This window comes from Nelusetta ayraudi, unplaced genomic scaffold (assembly GCF_046127955.1).
Source record: "Nelusetta ayraudi isolate G7.1 ecotype Tasmania unplaced genomic scaffold, CSIRO-AGI_Nayr_v1 ptg000089l, whole genome shotgun sequence".
NCBI lineage: Eukaryota > Metazoa > Chordata > Actinopteri > Tetraodontiformes > Monacanthidae > Nelusetta > Nelusetta ayraudi.
This window is the reverse complement of record NW_027466139.1, coordinates 2,015,099-2,039,414: the sequence shown is the minus strand read 5'-3', so window position 1 is coordinate 2,039,414 and position 24,316 is coordinate 2,015,099. Positions and strand designations below refer to the sequence as shown.

Sequence of the window (24,316 nt, the reverse complement as noted above, 5' to 3'; positions counted from 1 at the left end):
CAGTAGCTGGGGGCGGAGTCACAGAAGGCCATGTGGAATGGCTGCTGATGGGACAGTCTGGGGGGGAAGAAAACACAACAGTGTGACGTCATCAACGGACACACGCTGGTGTGTGTGTGTGTGTGTTTGTGTGTCACTGGGACGATTGCTTCCATCAGTTCAGCTTTCATCGGTTCTGCTTCCATCGGTTCTGCTTCCATCAGTTCTGCTTTCATCGGCTCTGCTCGCCCACCGGTCTTCTTTAAAAAACGGTCAATTTTAACCACCTCACTTCCGCCTCTCCTCACCACACCGTTAACAGCCACCCATCACCGGACCAGCAGGTAGACGAGGGGCGGGTGCACCGTTCGGCCGGGTGTGTGTGATCCAAAAATGAGCTGCTCTCCGACCAGAACACAGACCTTCACCTCCCCGGGCTGCAGCTGTAGCTGGCGCCCCGGCAGGACGGACGGATAGCACCGTAGGGTCGGTCGCACATCGAGGGGAAGGAAAAGTGTAACATACTTCCACACTCGGCAAGAATTCTCACATTTTGTCTCGCCCGAATCAATGGACTGATGACGTTCGATCAAAGAGACCATAGTTTATCATGAGACGTGTTTATGATGAGGTCACATCCGCCAACACATGTACACTTGGGTGTTTTTCAAGCGGAGATTTGCACGACCAGCCACTTACCCTGAGGGGAGGCGATGATGATGATGATGATGATGATGATGATGCAGCGGGTTCGGAGCTCTCGAACCCGCTACGGTGGCCCGGGTACCGGTGGCTCCATGCAGGGATGGTGGGAATCAGCGGCGACCACCGACGGGCTGATGGGGGGGTCGGCGGAGTGACGGAGCTCCAAACCGGGAACGGAGAAGCTGCGAGCCCGGGAGGAGGTGAGAGGAGCTCCGGGGCCTGGGGAGGAGGCGAGAGGAGCTCCGGTTCACTCCTGGCTGCACCCCGCCTGCCTTGCTTCTCTCTTCGGGCTCGGTGCGAACATTGTTCGGCGGCTGGCTCTCATTAGTTTACCTTCTCCACGGCGACTCGGACTTCCGCATTGGGTAGATGACGTCAGTTGACACGTAGTGTGACCTCAGAGGGGGGAACGGCCGGTAGGAGTGGCAGCAGACTCGACCGGTTTTGGGGTGTGGAACGATTCGAATTGCATAATACAAAAGTGAGGTTTTCATCTTGTTTTTCAATAGTTGATTTTTATTATTATGAATAATAATTTATCTATTGGATGGCTATTTGGCTTCATTATACAGTATCTAAAATTCCGGTGCGGCTACGAGTAGGTTTCAAAATAAAAGCATCCAAAACCATGAAACAAATGAAAGACTTTCTAAATAAGAATAATATCGAATCAACACGAAATAAATACTCCAAGAAAATGAAACAAAATCAAATACATACACCATAACTATTAGAAACTAATTGAAAGGAGAAAAAAAACAAAGTGAACACAAGAATATTACACAGTTGTTGTTTTCTCCTTTCAAAACAGTATGTGCACTGGCACTTACAATAGTAAAGGTCGGCCGGGCATCGTATTTCATCTGTGACACTTTCTCCTGATTTGATTTTTGCTGCGTTTTTATTTTCTCTAATTCTTACAAAGTGAATTGTAACCAGCACCTGCTGGCTTGTTAGTCAGGGCAGGTGACACAAGCTAAAACACGGACACACAAACCCAAACCAACAAAATAGTTGACTAACTCAGGGGTGGGCAAAGTGTTGATGTGACTGGTGGGGCCACAATGGGTTCTAAAATTTGACACAGGGGAAGCCGGAGCAGCAGCAGATGGATGGAGTGTTTTGGTGACCCAGCTCATAGGGGCCATATGCGGCCCGTTAAACTTTTTAATCTGGCCCACCGTACTCAATGAAATAATATTAATAGTCAGTAAGTAATAAAATAGCTTTATTTCATCCACTTTTTCAGTGTTCTCAGAGTCATTTCAATAAAGAGCTAAATAGCGTGGGGCTTCACAGACACTGATTTTGTTGGAATTTTCAATTGACATTAAAGCAACATGTTTTCTACATATTCCATCACATAATTTTTTCCTCCTATGAGGTGGGTCGCCAAAACACTCCACCGGGGTGGCGACAAACGCCGTGACGTCACACTCAAACACCAGCCATTCGGGTTTCTGCGGAAGCCCCGCCCCCTTCCTCCTGCCGCCCGACTTTAAAAGCGGCATGGAGCGGACAGGTGAGGAGACACACACAAACGGCCAGAGACACGCAGCGATGTTGGACATGTTGCTGCTGAACGAGACGCTGCTGCCGCCGCCACCGCTCGACGAGTTCGGCTTCGAGCGCCGCTTCGACGAGCGCGGCGCCCTGGAGTGGATGCAGGCAAACTGGTGAGGACACACACACACACACACACACACACACACACACACACACACACACACACACACACACTGTTTCTTAGTTCCAGTGATTGTGCACCGCTAACCGCTACTGTGCACCATTTACCACTACTTTGCTGGCTGGTTTAATTGGGGTGGTGGGATTTTGGTCATTCGTTGATACCCGCAGGAACTTCCGGTGTGTTTAAAAACCACCACAGCGCAAAGCTGGACGAGCCGGTCCGACTACTTCCGGTTTCGAGGAAACCTCTCGAAGAATGCATACAGATGGTGTAAAACAGGAAACGTTTACGACCAGATTGATTGATTCACGGTGAAATTTAAAAGTTTGCATTTTTGTAATGAGTAAGAAATACATCAATTAATGCATATAATGAACAATAGATCAATTAAATGATGATGATGATGATGATGAATGAAAGGGGTTTGGTGAGCTGGTCTCAGCGCCACAGATTTATTTAAATTGGAGAATCGGAGTCAATCCGGTCGGTGACGTCACGTTGGCGGTGTTCGTTCTAGTCGAAACTATGACGAAATACAATTCTGGAAACAGTGGAGGGACGAACCTGTAATGTCCGATCTGAGTGTGTAAAGTCACTACTACTATTACTACTACTACTACTACTACTACTAGTAATGATAATGATGATAATGATAATGATAATAATTCATAAGTGAGTTCAACATAAAAATAGAAAAGGAAAGCTAATGCCAAACTAAAAAAAACATGAATTAATGGGGGGAAACAACTAAATATATATAGTTTAAAAAGTCAAAATGTATAACTTGCATCAAGTAGTGTTGTTGTTGCTAGTATTAAATCAGAATCTGCTTTATTTGCGAGTGTGTGAAGCAAAACATGAGGAATGTTTTCATCACGTTTTTTCATTGTGTTGATTGTTGTGGTATTTAATGTGAATTAGTCAATCAATCAGTCTTTTCATTTTCAAAACTTGTTTCTGCGGTTGACGCCTCGGCGTGACTGACTGATGAACAGCTGTCATCACTCAGGTGTGGAGTTTATTTTATACTCGCCTGTCCAACAGCTCAGGCGTCTCTTGTTTGTTGTTGCTAGGCAACATGATGGTTGCCTAGCTTGTGGATTTGAACCACTGCAGTGAAGCAGACTTATATGGCAGCTAAACCAGAGGCAGGAACATGTTTTGACCAGTGAGGTCACTATGGGTTCTAAAGCTTGACAAAGCAGATGGATGTGAGTGTTTTGGTGAGCCAAAAATATATCATGGGATATGTAGAGAAAACCTATGCATCTGACTGACTGTATGTTTTCTCCTGCAGGAGTAAGTCGTTTGTGTTCAGCGCCCTGTACGCCGCCCTGGTGTTCGGAGGACAGCACTACATGAAGCCCCGGCCCAAACTCAACCTGCGGCTGCCGCTGGTGCTGTGGTCGCTGAGCCTGGCCATCTTCAGGTACACACACACACACACACACACACACACACACACACACACACACACACACACACATCGTGCCAAGATCTGCCTCCTGACTGGCTCTCTGCTGACTGACTGGAGGGGCCTCCGGAGGGTTGAATCTTTAACATTATGTAGCTCAAAACCACTCTGCTGTCTTCTTCTTCTGCTGCGGTGTGGTGCTCCAGCGTGGTGGGGGCGGTCCGGACCGGCAGCTACATGTTCCACGTCCTGACCAGTGGAGGCTTCAAACGCTCCATCTGCGACCAGAGCTTCTACAACGGCCCCGTCAGCAAGTTCTGGGCCTACGCCTTCGTCCTGAGCAAAGCACCTGAGCTGGGTCAGTCTTCTTCTGCTGGTTCACTCCTCTTCCTCCTCCTCCTCTCCTCCTTCTACTGCATTCATTTTTTTCTGCTGCAGCTCCTTCTCCTCCTCATCGTCCTCCCCTTTTCTTCTTCTAATACTCCTTCTTCTTCTCTCCCCTCCCCTTCTTTCTCCTTTTTTCTTGTGTTCCTACTTTGTCTTCCCCCCCCCCCCTTCTTTCTTCTCATACTACTGCACCTCCTCCTCCCCTCAGTCCCTTCTGACATTGCGGCCCCACTGACTCTTCCTCCTTGTTTGTCGTCTCCTCCTCCTTTCTTTCTCCTCCTTTAGCCTCCTTCTGCTCCTCCTCCCTTTCCTCCTTTTTTCTTCTCCTACTCCCACTACCTCCCCTCCTGCCTCCTTCTCCACCTCCTCAACCCCTCATTTCTCCTGTTATCACAGCCCCTGTTAACTCTCCTGCTCTCTATCGCCCCCTGCAGGTGACACGGCTTTCGTGGTGCTGCGCAAGCAGAAGCTGATCTTCCTGCACTGGTACCACCACATCACGGTGCTGCTCTACTCCTGGTACTCCTACAAGGACATGGTGGCGGGCGGCGGCTGGTTCATGACCATGAACTACACTGTACACGCCCTCATGTACAGCTACTACGCGGCGCGGGCGGCCAGGCTGCGGGTGCCCCGCCCGCTGGCCTTGCTCATCACCAGTGCCCAGATCGGGCAGATGGTGATGGGCGTGGCAGTCAGTTGGCTGGTGTACAGCTGGATGCAGCGCGGCGACTGCCACTCACGCCTGGACAACGTTGGCTGGGCGGCGCTCATGTACCTCAGCTACCTGCTGCTCTTCTGCAACTTCTTCTACCAGACTTACCTGCGGCGCCGCACCAAGGACGCCAAGGCAGAGTAGTGGAGGAGGAGGAGACAAAGGCAGAAGAGGAGGAGAAGAGAAGAGAAGGGGGGGGGGGGGTGGAAGGAAGGGGAGGAGGCGGAGGAGGCCAGGTGCATGATGGGAGGGGTCACTGAAGGTCCTTTCATACAAACCTAGTCACATTTTGTTTTTTAAGGTCTTCTTTGTTTAATGTATGGCTAAATGAAGCAGGGGACTAAGCAGTGTTCTCCAGTCCAAAGTTTTATTTATTGATTATTTGATTATTTATTTATTGGAGGGACGCTGGCGGCTGATTGACGGAACACCACTTTCTCTCACACACACACGCACACACACACACACAGCTGCATATTTATCCTGTTTTGTTTTTATTATGTTGTGAAGGTTCCTGATTGGCCGCTGGCTGTGTGATGGTGAAATCGCGGTTTCATGTATGAACATGCTGCCCCCCCACACACACACACACTTTTTTTATATTTACATATATAAAAAAACATGTGACATGTTTAAAGTTTTAAATGTTATTTTATTGTGTATAAAATAAAGACATTTGTACAGTGCAAGAAGTCTGAGGCTTTTGGGGGTTTATTTTAAATCAAGTTCTTCTAAAATATCACAGCGACAATATATTAGAAAGGATGTAGATGCTTTAGATCTTCATTTATTTATTTTTTAGCTTGTTTTCACCAACCAGGTGTGATCATGAGTTGTCACACACAAAAACACACTTACTAGCCTGTTGCAGCTAGCTGAATGCTAACATGACCTTCTGCTCAAGCAGCAGCTGACACAGGACCTGAGAAAGTGTATGCAAGTGTGTATGTGTGTTTCTCAGGGTTGCTTCTGGCCCATCTCCCACCAGCTCTTCCACAGCAGCAGGCTGCGACTCTTCCCCCAGGCCACGAGGCAGCGCGGCAGCCTCATCCCGTTGAACTGGCCCACGCCTTCGTCGTGGCCGAGCGCCAGCAGCATGGTGACGGCACCTGGGGGCAAGGCTGATCAGACCGACAGACAGACCGACAGACAGACTGACTGACGTGTTTTACCTGTGCGATACGACTTGAGCTCCTTCCCGCTGACGCTGTTAGCGATGTTGGTGACGGCGACGTCGGCGTGCAGCGCGGCGTGGTACGCCATCTTGGGCTCGTTGACGTCAGCGCAGTCACCCACGGCGAAAATGTTGGTGAAGCCGTCAACCTGCATGTGGTCGTTGACCTTCAGGGCGCCGCTGCTGGTCATAGAGCCGGCTGTGAAACACACACACCCACAGACAAAAACATCAAAATCAATAAAATGTAGATAAAAATGTAATGTCTCGTTTGTATTTTGCAGCCTTCTGATTCAACAGTAGCCTTTTTCCACAGACTAATAATAACTTTAAAAATAAAATAACAACAATAATCCAATTAAGTCATAATAACATCCTTCAGCGAACACCCTGACCTGATTTTATGTGGCAAAATACCAGCAGAGCATTCTGGGATTTGTAGTGTTAGCAATCCATGTGCTGTAGAATACCGGTGGGCCAGCAGCTCTAGTAGTGATTTTGTATTGGCCTTGTGGGTCAAATATAATTACACTGTGGCCCAAATTTGGCTCACGGGGCGGAGTTTGATTTGATTTGATTTGATTTGATTTTGAATTTATTTTGAACATCAAAAGAAAAAAAAAATACAGCGATTTACAAGAAAAAAAACAGTACAAACATGTTCAAAAAGGAGTGGGAAGAAGTTAAAACTCAAGAGTTTGACAACTATGTGCTAAGGCAATAAACACTGACACTAGAGATGCTGTTGATAGAACAGGAAGTGAGCGGCCTGTGAAGACAGCAGCACTTCCTGTTGGTTACATCACAGCTGCTGCTGCCCTTGTGGTGTACATGGTGCAATGCACTTAGTTGTAAGGACCCTATGCCTTAAGTGTCACCAGGGTTTAAAAGAGTGTGAGTTTTCACCCTCTAGTGGTCACAGATCAGATTTTGTGTGTGTGTGTGTGTGTGTCTTACACAGACTGCTGGCGTAGGCGACAGAGTTGACCCTCAGCCCAGTGCAGCAGATGATGAGGTCGATGGTCACGTGATCTCCTCCCTCCAGGGTCACCACGGTGTTCTTCTGGGCGACGTTGAGCTGCAGCTCTGACAGGTTGGACACCTTCTGACCTGCCGCATGGATCACAAGCTGCTAGCTCCCTGTGTGTGTGGGTGTGTGTGCATGTGTGTGTGTGTGTGTGTGTGTGTGTGTGTGTGTGTGTGAGGTGGGCGTACCCAGCAGAAGCTCCACCCCCTTCTCCAGCAGAACTTCTTTGGCTTCCTGCCTGACGCTGGGCAGCATCCCCGGGTCGGCCAGCTCGGTCCTGGAGTGGATCAGAACCACCTGCACATAAATTAAACACACAAAAAAGCTTCAAAAGACTTCTTGCACTGTACAAATATTTTTCTTTTTTAAAAAACACAATCAAACCATTTCAAACTTTCAACATGTGACATGTTTTATGTAAAAATAGATGGGGGCAGACCACACAGCCAATCACAGCAGTGATGATAACCTTTTGTTTTACTGCGCTCCCCCTTTAGGTGCAGATCCATTACTGCAAAAGCCACTCTAAGGCCTAGCAGTGGCGGTTTTTGGCTGAAAAGCACACAGTTTTTAGACCAGGAATGGGTAAACCGTTATTCTTTCTAATCTGGCCCGCCGAACTTGAAGAAATAATATTAATAGTCAGTAAGTCTATTTTCTTTTGGAATTAGAAGCTTATACTCACACACACCACATTATTTGATCCTTTTGTATAATTTTTGTGTGGAAAATAAATCGAGATCATTTTTTTTCATTTCAAACCGTCTTTGTCCTGGACGTTCTTTTTTTCCAAGTGTCTAAATACAGCATCTACACAGCCAAACCCAGAGTGACGAAGACAACAGGGAAATGTTGTGGGTCAATACGTGCACAGAGGTCAAAGTTCACCTTCTTATGTGGATGCGCCGTCTTCAGCTCGGCCGCCATCTCCACACCGGTCGTCCCGCCGCCCACCACCAGGATGGAGTCTGCCTGCTGGACCTGCAAAACGGCGCCGCCGTCAGCAGGATGACGTCACTGGATGTGGGCGTGGCCACGGTGACCACCACTCACCTGCTGGACCAGGTCGCTGTAGGCCTGGACGGCGGTCTGCAGTGACGACGTGGTGTTGAACTTGCCAGGGAAGTGACCGTCCGTCCCTGTGGCCACGATCAGGTGGGTGAACTTGACTTCCTGCAGACCAGAGCAGAGGGTCCCATTACTCACTACCGGACCCTAACCACCCAGGCATGGGCAAACTAAGGCCTGGGGGCCCTATGCGGCCCAGTTAAGCCTTTTAATCCGGCCCCAAGAAGCAACAGGAAATGGAGGCATGTCTTTATCCTCACCCGCCCCCCCTCCAGCAGCACCGCCTGCCTCTCCGTGTCCACGCCCACCACGCGGCCCTGCAGGAAGGCGTCACCAAAGGTGGCGGTGAATGGGATGAAGGTCCGATGGGCGAAATCTGCCGAGAGGCCAGAGGTCAAAGTCTGCTCAGATACAGCTGATGGAAGAATGACTCAGCAAATGAGCTCCGTGAACGCCATTCAAATCCAGGTTTCTAATATAATGGTATTTACAATCCAGCATTTACAGAAGGCACACTAAAACAACGACGAGAACAGACTCGTGACTCTGTTACCGGGCAGAACAGACGCCCGCAGCGCCGCCACGTTGTGATGGAAGGCATCTCTCATGTCGATGAGGGTGAAGCTGATCCCCCAGGACTTCAGGTAGCGAGCAGCGGCCACGCCGCCAAATCCCCCCCCCACCACCACCACGTGGGTGCCGTCCATCGATGAAACGTTGCCCCCCATCTCTGCACACACACACACACACACACACACACACACACACACACACACACACACACACACACACACACACACACACACAGTTCATATTCTTTTTACAGCATGACATTTCAATTTTACCCACATTCCAACAAATGAATACAGGAGAGTGTTGAGTGGTTCAGTGGTTTTGTTGTTGGGGGCGGGGTGGGCAGACTGGTAGCCCCACCCCCTCGGCCCGGCCCAGGGCCATCTGTGACCCAACACCCAGTTGGTTTGGAACCAGTGTGACGGATTGGTGGTTTGACTGGTAGATCGAGATGAATCAAAGCTTTTATGTTCTTTTGTAAACAACCACTGCCCTTTTCACAGGCAGACTGGACAAATCTTCATGATGATGATGTTCATGCTGTATCATCATCAGACATAACCTCCACATCAGGTTATTTAAACAGGTATAACGCATTCACTTCATCTGTTCAGTTCCTCTGTGTTTTGTTTCCCCTAGTGGTCAGCGTCTGTACTGCAGCTGCCACAGCTTTCTCCTCAGCCATCAACAATCCGCACACATTCACTCATCTCATCTGGCGCAAACCAACGATGACGTCATAAATATTGCATGATATATTTAATGCAGAATATATACCATATAACATTTCATTCATTACGTCATCAACAATATTTCTAAACGCTGGAACAGGAAGAAGTGTACCTGAGTTAACCTGCTGGTCCTTATGGTTTTGTATACTGGCCAGTCATGACGTGAGCAGGATCGATCCTGAGTCTGATCACTGCCGACCACGTGACGCTCCCTTTGTGATTGATAATCGATATTTGCTCCTAACTTCAGAGTCTCTAACCGTGCTCTCTAAACCGGAAGTGTGGTGCGGGACTCTCCCACGCACGTCCGAGCTCGAAGCCTCTATTGTTCGCCCTGGTGGAGCGCAGCGATGTGAGAAATACACACCAGAAGATGACTCACCTGCCGCAGGTAGACTCGTCGGCGTCGCTCCACCGTCAGGCGTGTTCAATTTGCTCCGGCACACTCCGCTGAATGGCCCAAGACTTTCTACTGTCGACAGGAGCTCTCCACCAATCACAACACAGCTCCCCTCCAAGGGGCGGATCTAGATTCTCCGTTATTTAAGAGGTTATTGGAGATATTTTGGATTTTAGGGAATAAAGTAATGATAAAGAAAACATTATTGAACTTTCATTCAACAATTATCTAAATTCAAGACAATAAATTGAGAGCAACCTGTGTGATAATCTAAGAGGAGTTGACTCACATCGGCTTTGTTATCGAACCATTTAATCGAACTGAGGGAATCTTCTGTATTCTGTATAAGTATGTGTTTGTTCAGGAGAAAATTAGAACAGCACAGCGATACACATGTATGGCTGACTGAGTGTGACTCAGCAAGACTATACAGAAATATGAGAATAACACAAACAACTATTGAAAAATTATTGAAAAACTTTAACATTTAAATATATATAGACCAAGAAAAAAAATAATAAAAATTTATATATATATATATATATATATATATATATATATATATATATATATATATATATATATATATATATATATATATATATACACATACATATATATATGTGTGTGTGTGTGTGTGTGTGTGTGTGTGTGTGTGTGTGTGTGTGAAGTCTTCTTCAAGTTGATGATGTAAATACCATCACTTTTCCTCTTGTACACGTACTGATCCATCTGGAAGTCCAAGTTGGTGCCTCCCAAATGGGTTCCTGCCGCCAGGAACTTCAGCACATCCTCCTCCTTCATTTGAAGGACATCTAGACCGTGTGTTATATAGTTATCAATTATCAACTGTGGATTTTACTTACAGAAAAAAACTACTGAAAAGTAAATAGATTTGTAAATATTTCCTTTGCTTTGTGATGTTGGTGCCAGAATTAAGGTTTTTTTAAACGGCGAAATGTGAACCAATCAACCGTCACAATCACTTATTTGATCAATGTCGGGTGGGCTTCGGAGAAAATTTGAAACAAATGCTTTTATTGTGAAACCGGAAGAAAGTAGTACGGTCTCCCCCACACGTATTGCCGGAAGCTTTGCGAGCGGTGCCAGTTAGTCCGCCCCGCTCCGGTCCGTTACTGAGGGTCCAGGTCCATGGCGGGGTGACGGAGCAGCAGGAGCAGCAGCAGGAGCAGCAGCAACAGGAGGAGGAGGAGGAGCAGATCCGGATGGAGGAGCCGTGAAGAGGCTCAGCAGCAGCAGCAGCAGCAGCAGGAGTAGCATCTGGAGAAGTTTCCCCACTACGGCAGAACTTGGCTCCGGTAATGACCCTCTCCGTCCCGCTCTGGTTCCGCTGGTTCCGGTTCACGTCTGATTCTGGTTCCGGAACTACCCGCCGCTGCTGCTGTGCCTGTTTTCATCTCCGTTGCTATGACCTTTTGTCCCCCCTTCTCTTGTTGCCACTTTGTGGGGCTCGTTCCCCCTTTGTTCGCTCGCGCCGCCGCAGCGCCGTTCCCATGGTGAAGCTTCCTCCGCTCGCGAGACTCCCTGGCGCCATACTGCGGCTGCGCCAAACATCAGCTGCCCGGTGGGTTGCAGGACAGGTGGTCTTTACTGGAAGTCTGTAAAGTGAATCAGGTTTTAGTCTGAACAACAGGTGTGATTACACACAACGTCCACGAGTCCCTGCAAGTTAAAGTCATTCCAGCTCGTCACGATAAAAGCGTGACAATTATAAAGTCCAGGCGTCTGTGACGTCACTTCCTCCACCCACCCACCTTTTGTGGTGGCACAGAAGAAGAGGTTTTATTTTTGAAAATTGTTCTGTGATGCTCTGGGTGTTTTGGAGATAACGTGATCACGTCGTCTTCACCATCAGAAGATCACCATCTTCTCGTCTTCACCTGTCCAAACCAGGCATGGGCAAACTACGGCCCGGGGTCCATATGCGGCCGGTTAAGCCTTTTCATCCGGCCTGGCTAACCTAAAAAAAAAAATAGCTACATTTGATTTTTTTCTTTACCGCTCAGTCCAGTCATGTGACCTCCCTCACCTGGTTGAGCACCTGTGTCACCCCTCCTCTCATCCTGCAGGTGTCGTCGTGTACCAACGTGATGCGTGGGGATGGAGGAGGGAGCGGAGCAACATCGCTACGTCTCCCAGCTGAGGGCCGAGTTTGACAGCTGCGACGCGGCGGCCGCCGGCGTCCTGGACCGCGACGGGCTGACGGAGCTGTGCAGGAGGCTGCAGCTGGAGGAGCAGCTGCCACTGCTGCAGGACACACTGCTGGGAGCACACACCTGCGGCAGGGTGGGTCACTGTGTGTGTGTGTGTGTGTGTGTGTGCGTGCGCATCATTTCATCTGAATGGGGACAACAGTTGCATTACCACGTATGGCCACCAGGGCACCTCTGTCTGTCGCGTCACCTTCATGATGGTAAAGTGATCCATCGTGGCTCTAGAGTGTGGTTGTCAAACACTGTCCCGTGGACCAAATTTGGCCCGCAGTGTCATTATATTATATACAAAATCACTGATTTGAACCCCACTGTGTATTTGCATTCAGAGGAATCAGCATCACTGTTAGCATTAGCCTCACGATTAGCATCAGTCTGAGCATGAGCATCGGTGCTACCATGGACTGACCTCCTTCTGTCCTTCAGGTGACCTTCGAGGACTTCAAGGACGCCTTCGTGGCCGTGCTGTCTCGCTCTCTGGACTTGAGCACGTCGGAGGACGACAGCAGCAGCTACCTGGAGCCAGGTGAGTCCCAGTGGGAGGAGCTTTAAAGTGGAGATCCAGACAGGAATCCTCCCTGTCTGGATCTCCACTGAGCGGCTGCTCGTCCCTCCCAGTGGTTCCGGACGAGGTCAAGCCCAAGTTCGTGAAGGGGGCCAAGCGGTACGGCCGCCGCTCTCGACCCGACAGCGAACCCGACGCTGCCGAGACCGGCGACCCGACGGCACCGCTGCCCTCGGCCAGGACGGAGGACGGGGCCTCCTCGTCGCCAGGCGGAGCGCGCCGGGCCAAAGTGCGGCGCTCCACTTCGCTGGATAGCGTGGAGGTGAGAAGCCGCGCCCTGATTCCACCTGAGCAGGAGTGACAAAGTCAAAACACACCTGGACAAAGTGAACCTTTTTTTATATGGACCCAAACAAGTTTTGCCTCAACACTGAAAATGGAACAAGCCAAGCGTCTTACGATACAATAAATAACTTCACATTACACACATGTAAAATCAAACTTCAAATCAAGCAGCTTTCTGATAGGAATTTCAACAGTACCCCTTTTTTCCACGGCATCGTAATAAATCAAAAAATAAAATGACAACGATAAACCAACGCAGTCACAATGATATCCTTCAACAAACGTCCTGACCTGATTCAAGCACCAGAATACCACTGGAGCATTCTGGGATTTGTAGTATTTCAAACGCTAGTCACTGCTCTAGTAGTGATTTTGTATTGGCCCTCGCGGGCCAAATATAATGACACACGGGCCAGAGTTTGACACCTACGCACCAGATTGTCATCGCCCCTCTCTACCCCCAACCTAGTGGTTGCCTGCGGTACTGCAACGAGCACCACCCCACTGTGTTAGCTCACTTCCTATCCAGGTTTCTCTCTTCTTTGTCTCCATCATCGGTGGATGATGCTACTTCCTGTTTCTGTGGTTAACTGCTCCCGATTGGCTGAATCACACATGCACACACATATACACAGTGGTCTGTGTTTTCTCCGAATACCTGGGGATGACCAAGGGGGCGGGGCCTAGCTGGGAGGAGGGGGCGGGGTCAGGAAGTGGGCGGCTGAGGAATGTGTCTGCTGGCAGACGGCAAGGGCTGAAAGAAAAACAGCCGCCCGACTGGTTGTTGTTTTAAATCACACGACACCGTTAACCCAGCAGCTCGGAGCGGCGCCACTTCCTGCTGCCGCTCTTCAAAATAAAACTCCATAATTAAATCAAAGCAGCATAAAATCCTGTGAAGAGCAGCTTTCCCCCTCTCTCCCTCTCTCTCTCTCTTTCTTTCTTTCTCTCGCTCTCGCTGTGTTTTGCCTCAGTGTTGCTGACATCACACTCACTTACATAAAGGCCTCACACACACACACACACACACAAAGACAAACACACACACACACACAAACTTCAGCCCCGCCAAAGTAATGAGCACTCAGAAATTCCTGCAGCTCACTGTCTGGTTTGTTGGCATCACTGAACACACACACATGCACGCACGCACGCACACACAAACACACACACACACACACACACACGCACTGTTCTTGAACTGAAATTCTTTTCCACCACAGAGTCTAAAGTCTGAGGACGAGGCAGGAAGTCAGAAGGAGAACGTCCTGCTGACCCTTCACAATGAAGGTGTGCTGCTGCTTTTATTTTGAAATCCTAGATACATTAACCCCTCCCTCGTCTCGCTACCCTTACACACAATGTGGCAGCCTGTTTAAACTCAGTTTTGTTGTAGGCGACCAGCAGGAGGCGCTAGAGAGGAGCGACGTACGTCTGCAGCTCAGTGCAGAGGTGAGACACCGCTGTCGCCGCCCCCTGCTGGTGATCGAGTGCTGTTTCGTCGCTAACATCTGCTCCCGCCACAGGAGCTGCTCCACCATCCCTCCTCCCACCGAGTCATCAGTGGCTTCAGCTCCGCCCCCATCTCCTGCTCCACCCCCGTCCGACCAGCTGAGCTGCAAAGGATGCAGCTCCACTGCAGGGTCAGACTGAGGATTATTATTCGTGTTGTTATTGAAATCTTTTTCCTGTTAATATTATTATTATTATGCAGCTGGGGCTGGTCAGGTGTGTTAGCTTAGCGGCTAGAAGCTAGTGGCTAGCAACACCAAAGAAAAGCAGCAGCAGGTTCACACAACAGAGTTTCTGCAGGTCTCCTGATCCCTGTCACACACCAGGTGCTGCGCCTGGAGGCTTGTCTGCCTCCATCTAGTCTATTAGCTTAGCAGCTAGCAGCTAGTGGCTACAGGGGACCAAAGAAAAAGGTAGCAGGTTCACACAGCAGAGTTCCTCCTGGTGTGTCTATTCATCTCAGACACATACCAGTGAGCTGCAGCTGGGACTCGTCAGCCTCACCAGGAGTGTTAACCTAGCGGCTAGCAGCTAGCGGCTAACACGACCAAAGAGAAAAGGCAGCAGGAGTTTCTCCGAGTGAGTCTCCTGATCCCTGACACACACCAGAAGCTGCAGCTGGGGCTCATTAGCCCCAACAGCATCACTGTTAACTTAGCGGCTAGCTGCTAGGTGACAGCTGCCGCCATGTCTTGCACGTCAGGCCTGATCTCCGGCTGCCGCCTGCTCACCTGGGTTAAGGCCGAGCGGACGACTTCCTGCTCCTCTCAGGTGACTTCCTTCCAGGACCAGAACCAGTTTGGTCCAGTTTGAAACATGTGATGGCCCAGTCAGATTCCTGACTGGGTCTCCATGTGACTCTCTGCTAATCCAGATTACGAATTCCAGCAGCAGCAGGTTTTTGTTGGGACCCAGAGGAGGTTCTGGTCTCATTCTGCTGCTCTCCACCATGCAGCAGGCACAGGAGGAGCAGCACTCGGTCCGCAGCGCCGGGCCAACCCGGCTGACGGCCACCGTGGGCCCGCGGATCCTTAGCCGACTGGACGACGGGACAGGATGCAGCAGCCCAGAGAGGCTGATGGCCCTGTGGACTGAGGAGGGCGTCAGGAACAGCCGGGACATCCTGCAGGTCAGTCCAGCTCTAGAACCAAAACTTGAACTAGAACCAGACCCAGGACTAGATCTAGGGATAAGACTAGAACCAGGACCCGAAGCAGAACCCGGACTAGAACCAGAACTACAACCAAGAGCAGAATTCGAACCAGGACCAGGACTAGATCTAGAGCTAGAACTAGAACCTGGACTAGAACCAGAACCATAATTAGAACCATAACCAGGATTAGATCTAGAGCTAGGACTAGGACCAGAACCAGAATTAGAACTAGGTTCTAGGTGCAAAGCATTCTGGTTGGATGCTAACTGAATTTCTTTTTGGACATGTGTTGAATCTAATCTAGTCTAATTTAGAACCAGGACCAGAACTAGAACCAGAGCCCGGACTAGATCTAGAGCTAGAACTAGAACCAGAGCTAGAACTATAAATAGAACCAGAAATCGAACTAGAACCAGGACCACAACTACATCCAGGACTCTAACCAGAACCAGAACTACAACTAGAACCAGGACTATAATTATAACCAGAACCAGGTCTAGAACCAGAAGTGGTCCTGACCCTGACCTCTCCCCTCCCCAGGCCCTGGACTTCCCCCTGGAGGAGCGCCTCAGCCTGGCCGAGCTCACGCTGGCGCTGGACAATGAGCTGCTGGTCAGCGGCAACGGCATCCACCAGGCGGCGCTGGTGTCCTACAAGAACGAGATCCAGCATCTGCAGTAGGTGGCCGCTCTGGCTCGGGGGACTGGTGGTCAAATGATGCAGAGTCACTTGACCCCCCCCACCCCCCCCCCACACCCACCCTGCAGGGCCCAGGTGGAGCAGGCGCTGCGGCAGCGGGACAAGCTGCTCCAGGACCTGGACCTGTCGGACCTGCGGAACCTGCAGCTGGTCCGCGAGGTGGACGAGCACCAGGCCAGCGTGGAGAGTCTCAACCAGAGCCGCATCCGGTGGGGGTCAAAGGTCGCCGCTTCCTTTCTCATTATACATGGCGGTTGTACGGCCGCCACTGACCCTGCTGTGATTGGCCAGGGAGCTGGAGCAGGACTACCGTGATAGGCTGGCGGCGCTGCGCTGGCAGGCGGAGCAGGAGAGCGAGGCGCTGCTGCAGCAGGGCGAGCTAGAGGGCGGAGCCCTGCGGGAGGAGCTGCGTCTGCTGCGCCTGCAGGAGGCGGAGCTGCGGGAGGAGCTGGGAGCCGCCGCCCAGGTCGGTCACATGACCCTCGACTCACTGACCTTTGGCCCCTCTGAGGCACCCTATTAATAGTTTGTCTGTCTGTCTGGTTGCCTGTCTCTCTGTCTCTCTTCCTCAGGAGGGGCGGCGCCTGGAGGCGGAGCTCGCGGTGGTGAAGGTGAAGCTGTCGGAGGCCGAGGCCTCGGTCAGCCGCCTGCAAGGAAACCTGGACCAGCTGCTGCATGACCGGGTCTGTACACACACACACACACACACACAGAAGCTGTCTGCTTCATACTGAACTGACAGTCACACACACGGTCATACACGCCCCCTGCTGGACAGACGCACACAGCACAATACAAGCAGTGCTCCCTGCTGGTCAGAGGAGGAACCGCTGCAGCACCACTCACAACTGGTTCTGGTTCTGGTTGCACGATCAGTCAGAAAAAACAGTTTGGCGCACGTACACACACACACACACACACACACTGATGTTTTATGGATGATGTTTCCAGTCAGCTCACAGGTGATGTGTGTGTTTGACAGTTTGGGGCAGCGGCTACTCCAAGTCATGAGGAAAGATTCTGTGACATCATCAAGGGCTTTGAGCGGCAGTGTCGGGTGAGTGTATGTGTGTAGCAGCAGCAGCAGCAGCAGCAGCAGCAGCAGCTGTAATGCCACTGTGAACCTCTAGAGGTCCCAGTGCTGACTGTCTGTGCTGTTCAGGACCTGCGGGACAGAAACGACGAGCTGAGCTCGGAGGTGGAGCTGCTGAAGAACCAGAGGAGCTGCAGACGGGAGCAGGAGGCCGACGCCCCCAGCTGGACAGAGCACCAGCAGGCCACCGAGTTTGACTCAGGTAAGAAAACAAGAATCATCAACAAATCAGAAGGCAGCGGGGATGAAGGCGGGAACAGCGACACCTGGTGGATAGAAGTGGAGGACTCCAGGTCAATGAAAATGTTCCATCAGACTGTGGAAGCAGGAAGTTAGCTGGAAGCATCACAGGTCACATGATGCTCACTGGTGACAGGACCAGTGGCCAGTGTCCAGCCAGGAAATCAGCCCCTCTTTGTGATGTCACAAAGGGAATGATGCACGTGGCTGTACGCAGAGACCTAAATACGATGTCGTCTTTGGGGAGCTGCTCCACTGAGCTGCGACTGTGATTGGCTGTGAGGCAGCGTTCTGATTGGTTGGGAGGCTGCGTTCTGATTGGCTCGGTTATTGGTTTGTGGAATCTTTTTTCCTGGATACCCAAGAACACGACGGTCAGGATCCAGTTTCTGCTGAACCTGTTGGCTCAGGTAGCCTTAGGGACACGCCCACTACACACACAGTGTCACACACACACACACATACACACACACACACAGATTCCTGGCGGCGTTCATCACATCATGTCTCACAGTGAGTCTCAGCCTGAGTTTTCACAGATACCTGTGTGTGTAACTGTGAAAGTGTGTTTGTGTGTGTGTGTGTGTGCGTGCATTGCATGTCTCTAGATGAGTCGGACATGAAGTGCAGCTCGTCTCCTCTGAGCAGCAGGAACCTGCAGCCGGTGGATAGAGCAGGTGAGGAACGTGTGTGTGTGTGTGTGTGTGTGTGTGTGTGTGTGTGTGTGTGTGTGTGTGTGTGTGTGTGTGTGTGTGTGTGTGTGTGTGTGTGTGTGTGTGTGTGTGTGTGCTGGCGTCACATTACACTAGCCGGATGTCACTGGAGCTGGTGGCGGGTCACATGACCTGCTGGAGCTGGCGGCGGGTCATGTGACCCACCAGCGTGTCTTCGTCTCTCCTGCAGCTCCGGCGCTCTCCGGTCCGGCCGTCAGCATCCAGACGGAAATGGCTCTGGAGCAGCTGCAGCAGAAGCACCAGCGGGAGCTGAAGGAGCTGCACATCCAGCTGGAGACTCAGGTAACAACCACGGCAGCGGTGTGGGCGGGTGGGCAGCGTCGCGTGAAGACCACCTGACGCCTCACAGAACGGCTGTGGCTCCCCCTGCAGGTCAATTACTATGAGCGCAGCCTGGAGCTGATGCGGCAGAGCATGGAGGTGGAGCGCAAAGACATCTCGCAGGCCTTCAAGGTGAGCCCCGCTAGCCGTTAGCATCAGCTGCTAATGTCACTGGCTATCGGACTTTAACATCAGCTACTAGTAGACTTAGCATCAGCCAGAGTTAGCATCAGTTACTAGATTTAACATCAGCTGCTAGCATTAGCAACAGCTGCTATCAGTTACTACCGTTAGCATGGTCTGCTAACCCCGTGGCTGCTGTGCCTCAGCTGGAGATCAGCGAGCTGGAGGAGCAGAAGGTGGAGGCGGAGCAGCGGGCCAAGCAGCTGAGGGAGGCAGTGGACAAACTGCAGAGCCAGCAGGGGGCAGCAGCAGGAGGCTGGAGCAGCGATCACGAGCGCAGGTGAAGTGATGCACGTGTGCACCCGGTAATGACATCACACCCCCGGCAGTGGTGTTGACCCGCGGTGGCCTCGCTCCCAGGATGCAGCGGGAGAGGGCGGAGCTGGAGCAGAACTTTGCCCGAGAGATCGGGAACCTGGTGCAGAGGCTGAGCGCTGAGAAGGCGGAGCTGGAGGCGGAGCTGCGGCTGAAGATGGACCAGGAGGTGATGGCGGTCAGGTGGGTGGCAACATCTCTAGAAATGAGACAAGCTTATTGGCCGGCAGCGGATGTTGAACGGGTGGCTCAGCCCCAACAGGAAGCGTTGATGGTTGCCTTTAGCTCCACCCACTGTGAACACTGTCAGCAGGGAAGAGGCGGAGCTTCGCGTCACGCACCTGGAGCTGCAGCACCATGAAGGTCAGCGTCTCCTCCTCCTCCTGCAGCAGAGGGCTTTCAGCCAATCAGAGAGAGGCGTGGAGGAACTAGGCAGGTCCTCCCAGCCGAGAGTCGGCCAGTCAGAGAGCGGCAGCCTGGAGGGGGCGGGGCACCACCTATGTCAGCTGGAGGAGGAGCTCGGAGCTTCTCGGCTAAGGTGTTCAGAGCTGGAGGCCAAGCTCTGCCTCCAAGAGCAGGAGGCCAATGCCCTGAGGGCGGAGCTTGAGGCTCTGCAGGAGGCCACCAGCCAAAGAGCTGCTGAGCTGGACTGCCTGAAGGTGGAGCGAGAGCGGCTGGTCCAGGACCTGAACCAATGGAGGAGCACCGAGGTGGAGCTGGAGGAGCAGCGGAGGAGGAGCTCACAGCTGCAGGAGCTCCTGGAGGAACAGCAGAGCAGGAGCTCACAGCTGCAGGAGCTTCTGGAGGGGGAGCAGAGCAGGAGCTCACAGCTGCAGGAGCTTCTGGAGGGGGAGCAGAGAAGGAGCTCACAGCTACAGGAGCTCCTAGAGGAGGAGAAGGAGGAGGTGTGTCGTCTGGGCCTGGAGAAGCAGAGTTACACCAGGCTAGTGGAGCAGTTGTCCACGCAGATCGTGGAGATGGAGGAGGAGCTGTGGTCGCTGCGGGGCCACCTGAAGGAGGTGAGCTCCCAGCTCAACGCCACCGCTGACCTGGTGCTGGACCTGCGGCGGCAGCTCAACAGCCTCCGCTGCTCCTCACAGGAGCTCCTGGAGAACCTGCAGCAGGCTAGAAGTGGGCTGCAGGGGAAGGAGGAGGAGCTGGAGCGAAGCAGGCAGCAGCTGCTGGACTCCCAGGAGCAGCTGAGGAGCCTGCAGGAGAACTTTGAGGATGAGAAGAAGAGAATGAGCGGCCAGCTGGTGGAGCTGGAGACCCTGGTCCTGGCCCTGGAGGAGGAGTCCCAGCCCCCTGGTCCTCACAGGTTGGTGGAGCATGAGGCTGACCAGAGACCTGGTCCAGGACCTGGTTCTGGTCTGATCTGGTCACGCTGGTCCAGACTAACCAGATCAGCAACCTCTTCTTCTCCACTGGGAGGAGCTCTGCTAACGGAATGACCTGCCCACAATGCACTGCCGCTGTCTGATTGGCTGTCTGATTAACTCACCTCCTTCCCCTTTCTAACCCAGTGACATCATTGCATGACATCATCACGAATGACCTTTGACCTCATCATTCGGCCGCCATCACCCGATCGCCTGAGATGTCTAGCCTGCTAAAAGTGTGTGTGTGTGTGTGTGTGTGTGTGTGTGTGTGTGTGTGTGTGTGTGTGTGTGTGTGTGTGTGTGTGTGTGTGTCAGGACTCAGCTGGAGGAGGTGCGGCTGGAGAACGGGGGCCTCCAGGAGCGGCTGAAGGTCCTGCAGCAGCAGGTGCTCACACTGGAGGACGACATCGACAGGAAGAGGTGAGAGGAGGAGGAGGAGGAGGAGAAGGAAGAGGAGGTGGTAGAGGAGATACAGAGAAGGTGGCGGAGGAGGAACAGGAGGTGAGGGGAAAGGAGTAGGAGGAGCTGATGGTTGTAAAAGGTTTCTGCCTCTGCTGCTGCTCCTGCTGCAGGAGGAGGTTGGAAGAGCTGCAGCGAGAAGGTGTGAGGAGCAGAGAGGAGGCGGAGCTTCTGCAGCGAGAGGTGACGACCGTCAAACATCCCACACCTGAGACTCTGAGTGAAGCATCTACTGAAGGTTCCTCTCCTCCACAGAACTCCAGGCACCGGCAGGAGGTTCTGGACCTGAGCACCAGGAACCTGGAGCTCAGCAGCGGCAACGCCGAGCTCAGCGCTCGTCTCCACGACCACCAGGGGGCGGTGCAGAAGCTGGAGGAGCGGCTGGAGGAGGAGCTGAGCACGCAGAGGGACCAGGTACCTGCACGAACCACGTTTAGCAACTTCCTGCCGGACTTCCTGCTCCATTTCCTCTTCCTCTCTCTCTGCTGCAGCTTGGCCGTCTGTCAGCGCTGGAGGCGGAGCTTAATGGCGTGACAGTGAGGCTGCAGCGTTGTGAGGAGGACAGGAAGGAGCGTGAGCTGGAGGCCCAGGAGCAGAAGAACCGGGTGAGCTGGACTCACCTGGACTCACCTGCATCTGTCACTCACAGTCGGGGGGGCGGGACTCAGCTCTCTTTCGCCCCCAGGTGGAGAGGCTGCAGCAGGCACTGCACTCTCTGGAGGAGGAGGCGGAGCTACTGCGCTCCAAGCTCAGCACTGTCAATCAGGAGAAGTTGGGCCACGCCCAGGAAGTGAGTTGCCTGCAAAGGGAGCTACAGGACGCTGAGAAGAAGGTGAGGAACGGCAGACCTTCAGCCTCACCACCACCTCACCATTACACCATTACACCAGCTCACCTTCACACCACAACTCCATCACCTGGCAGGTGGAGCAGCTGGAGGCCAGCAGCAGGGAGCTGCTGAGGCAGAAGGAGGAGCTCCACCAGGTCCTGGAGACGCAGCAGCAGCAGGCCACCGTCACCCAGCAGGAGGAGAGCCGCCAGCTGCTGCTCCAGAACCAGGAGCTCCAACAGCAGGTACCAGATCCTCCACACAACTCCGTGCTCTCCCACTTCCACCTGGATCCTATGGGTCCTCTGACTCAGGAGCCGTCTGTCTTCCAGCTGGCGGAGCTTCACAAAGTGGTGGAGGAGCAGCAGGAGCTGCGGGGCAGGCTGAGCCAGGTGGACAGCAGGAGGACGCAGGCCGAGGAGCAGGTGAGGAGTTGGTAGAACCTTGAGGAGCCTGGTAGAACCTTGAGAAGCGAGTAGAATCTTGAGGAGTTGCCAGAATCTTGAAGAGCTGCTAGAACATTAGGAACTGCTAAAACCTTGATGAGCTGGTAGAACCTTGAAGAGCTGCTAGAACCTTTTTTAGCTGCTAGAACATTTAGGAACTGCTAAAACCTTTAGTTGCTGCTAAAACCTTGATGAGCTGGTAGAACCCTGAAGATCAGCTCTGTGGGCCGCAGTGAGCAGGCCGAACGTCTCCTCGTGTTTGCAGGCGGCCCGGGCTGACGCCGCTCTGACCCTGGCCCGGGTGCAGCATGTCCGGCAGCTGCAGCAGCTGCAGGAGACTGCAGGGGGCAACAGCGAGCAGCAGCTGAAGAGCCTAAAGGTGCGACTGGAGGAAGGGCAGCGGAAGAGCCAGCGGCTGGAGGAGGAGCTCCAGCATCAGGCCCAGCAGAGCAGCTCCCACATCAGCATGAAGCAGGTACGACCAGCGGCCGGAGCTCCACCACAGCGACTGAGCGCTGGGCTGAGGATTAACCCTGTGTTGTGTTCAGGAGCAGTACGACAAGGCGCTGTCGGCGCTGCAGCTCCGGGTGGAGGAGGTGGAGGCCAAGCTGAAGGGGGTCCGGATGGTCCTGCAGGAGAAGGTGCAGGAGCTGAAGGAGCAGCTGGCCAAGAACAACTCCTGCAGCCTCCTGCTGAAGGAGCTCTACACCGAGAACTCCCAACTGCAGGGGGCGCTGCAGGTCACCGAGCAGCGGCAGAAGAAGGCCGAGAAGAAGAGCTTCCTGCTGGAGGAGAAGGTGGTGGCACTCAACCAGCTGCTGAGGGACGTGGTGCGCGTCTCGCTCGCCACGTGATCTTCACCGTTAGCTTAGCTTAGCTTAGCACCAAGACGAATGCTTTTTGCATCACCAGCACGTCAAACGGGGAGGAACTGCCGAGTCACGCCGAGAGTCGTGCTCCCCGGATCCCAAAGGGAAGGACAATCAAACCACCAACATAAGACTGGATCACATGATCATGATGTTGGGATAGGAAGTGAGGGGGAGGGGCCATTGAAAGACAGGAAGCAGCAAACATCATCATGTGGAGGACTGGACTCTAGTGGCAGAAGCATCTGATCGTTCAGGTACCGCCTGCTTTCTGTCCCTCCGAGGCCTCCATACGGTCCCAGGTACTGCAGGTACAGGTGGGAGGGGGCGTGGCCTTTTGTTGGGTCGCACTCACTGTACATTCTTGGCAGAGATGGCAGAGAATTTGCCTGACCGCCACACACACACACACACAGAGCAGTATTTCAACCGTGTGTGTGTTTTTGTCATGTACTTGTATGTGGGTTTTAAATGTGAGACTGAATTGTGGTGGTGGTTCTGCTGAAAGCAGGTGCCACTCAACACCAGTCTCGTTTGTTTTCACTGTAAACACCATTAAATTATGTTTTAATCACTGTTGGCCCGGTCTCTAGTTTCACTGGACTCACCATTTATTGCTGTTTCCATCACAGTTTTTCGCAAAATAAAAGCAATATTTCTAAAATTAAAAGGACAATTGCGATTTGCAGGCGTTAACATTGAATGGTGCGAATCACAAAAGCCGTAGTTCCCGTAAAATCTCTTTTTGAGGATGAGGATGAAAGTACAAAACAATTTGCGATAAATCTGGATTTCGATGTTGTTTGCTGTCGAGAATGATTGTATATCTTTGATTACTCGTAAAAAATATTCTGTCTTTTCCTCCATCCCAACATAACGCGCCATTTTCACTGGTCAGTGAACTGGTCACATGACCCCGTACGTCACGTCCATTGACGTGTAAATGCGAAAGTGTTTCTATGACACTTTTGTGATATTCCTCTACACGGATACGTCTGGAAAACCTCCTCATCAGAGAGTCAAAACCTTTTAGCCGTATTGGAGAGGATTTTCCACATTAAAATGTTTCCATTACCAGATTTTTACTGCCATATTTAGGTTCAGTGTAATTTTAAGGGTAATGGAAGCACAGCCAAT

At 52.0% G+C, this 24,316-nt stretch overlaps 3 protein-coding genes across 9 annotated transcripts; 2 read left to right on the top strand and 1 right to left on the bottom strand.

The window, feature by feature from the left end:
- The first annotated feature begins 2,172 nt into the window (after positions 1-2,172).
- LOC142901480 (very long chain fatty acid elongase 6-like) lies at positions 2,173-5,574 on the top strand. Its single transcript, XM_076046012.1, has 4 exons — positions 2,173-2,360; positions 3,672-3,803; positions 3,995-4,146; positions 4,610-5,574. The coding sequence occupies exons 1-4, from the start codon at positions 2,194-2,196 to the stop codon at positions 5,032-5,034; spliced, it is 876 nt and encodes a 291-aa protein (XP_075902127.1). The 5' UTR covers positions 2,173-2,193; the 3' UTR covers positions 5,035-5,574.
- Positions 5,575-5,800: 226 nt separating this feature from the next.
- Positions 5,801-10,001, bottom strand: aifm2 (AIF family member 2). The gene is made up of 9 exons (XM_076046011.1): positions 9,846-10,001; positions 8,713-8,889; positions 8,420-8,535; positions 8,145-8,264; positions 7,980-8,072; positions 7,280-7,388; positions 7,022-7,174; positions 6,063-6,263; positions 5,801-5,999 (listed from the first exon to the last, which is right to left on the bottom strand). Exons 2-9 carry the CDS (start codon positions 8,885-8,887, stop codon positions 5,848-5,850), a joined length of 1,119 nt encoding a protein of 372 aa, XP_075902126.1. The 5' UTR covers positions 8,888-8,889; positions 9,846-10,001; the 3' UTR covers positions 5,801-5,847.
- Positions 10,002-10,895: 894 nt separating this feature from the next.
- On the top strand, positions 10,896-23,756 carry ninl (ninein-like). Of its 7 annotated transcripts, XM_076046141.1 has the most exons (30): positions 10,896-11,182; positions 11,954-12,170; positions 12,524-12,623; positions 12,716-12,924; positions 14,171-14,237; positions 14,344-14,399; positions 14,474-14,590; positions 15,415-15,588; positions 16,153-16,289; positions 16,380-16,520; positions 16,603-16,777; positions 16,884-16,994; positions 17,294-17,368; positions 17,474-17,606; positions 18,253-18,321; positions 18,548-18,660; positions 18,751-18,831; positions 19,029-19,162; positions 19,243-19,380; positions 19,508-20,216; positions 20,298-20,515; positions 20,892-20,996; positions 21,149-21,218; positions 21,291-21,449; positions 21,527-21,640; positions 21,721-21,867; positions 21,960-22,109; positions 22,197-22,289; positions 22,576-22,785; positions 22,859-23,756. In XM_076046141.1, exons 2-30 carry the CDS (start codon positions 11,985-11,987, stop codon positions 23,162-23,164), a joined length of 4,497 nt encoding a protein of 1,498 aa, XP_075902256.1. In that variant the 5' UTR covers positions 10,896-11,182; positions 11,954-11,984; the 3' UTR covers positions 23,165-23,756. The 7 variants fall into 7 exon arrangements, with proteins under 7 accessions (XP_075902256.1, XP_075902254.1, XP_075902255.1 ...); XM_076046139.1 differs by having other exon boundaries at positions 10,896-11,448; positions 19,508-20,515; XM_076046140.1 differs by having other exon boundaries at positions 10,897-11,182; positions 19,511-20,515.
- The last annotated feature ends 560 nt before the right edge of the window (positions 23,757-24,316 follow it).

Bases quoted from the DNA above. Each gene is read 5' to 3' on its own strand.
- LOC142901480 (XM_076046012.1), top strand. From the start codon at position 2,194: ATGGAGCGGACAGGTGAGGAGACACACACAAACGGCCAGAGACACGCA. The intron at 2,361-3,671 runs GTGAGGACACAC...TTTCTCCTGCAG, and splicing joins GAGTGGATGCAGGCAAACTG to GAGTAAGTCGTTTGTGTTCA. The intron at 4,147-4,609 runs GTCAGTCTTCTT...CGCCCCCTGCAG, and splicing joins GAGCAAAGCACCTGAGCTGG to GTGACACGGCTTTCGTGGTG.
- aifm2 (XM_076046011.1), bottom strand. From the start codon at position 8,887: ATGGGGGGCAACGTTTCATCGATGGACGGCACCCACGTGGTGGTGGTG. The intron at 8,265-8,419 runs GTGAGGATAAAG...TCTGGTCTGCAG, and splicing joins TGCTGCTGGAGGGGGGGCGG to GAAGTCAAGTTCACCCACCT. The intron at 8,073-8,144 runs GTGAGTGGTGGT...GCCGTTTTGCAG, and splicing joins ACAGCGACCTGGTCCAGCAG to GTCCAGCAGGCAGACTCCAT.
- ninl (XM_076046139.1), top strand. From the start codon at position 11,985: ATGGAGGAGGGAGCGGAGCAACATCGCTACGTCTCCCAGCTGAGGGCC. The intron at 18,661-18,750 runs GTAACAACCACG...CTCCCCCTGCAG, and splicing joins ACATCCAGCTGGAGACTCAG to GTCAATTACTATGAGCGCAG. The intron at 21,641-21,720 runs GTGAGCTGGACT...TTTCGCCCCCAG, and splicing joins CCCAGGAGCAGAAGAACCGG to GTGGAGAGGCTGCAGCAGGC.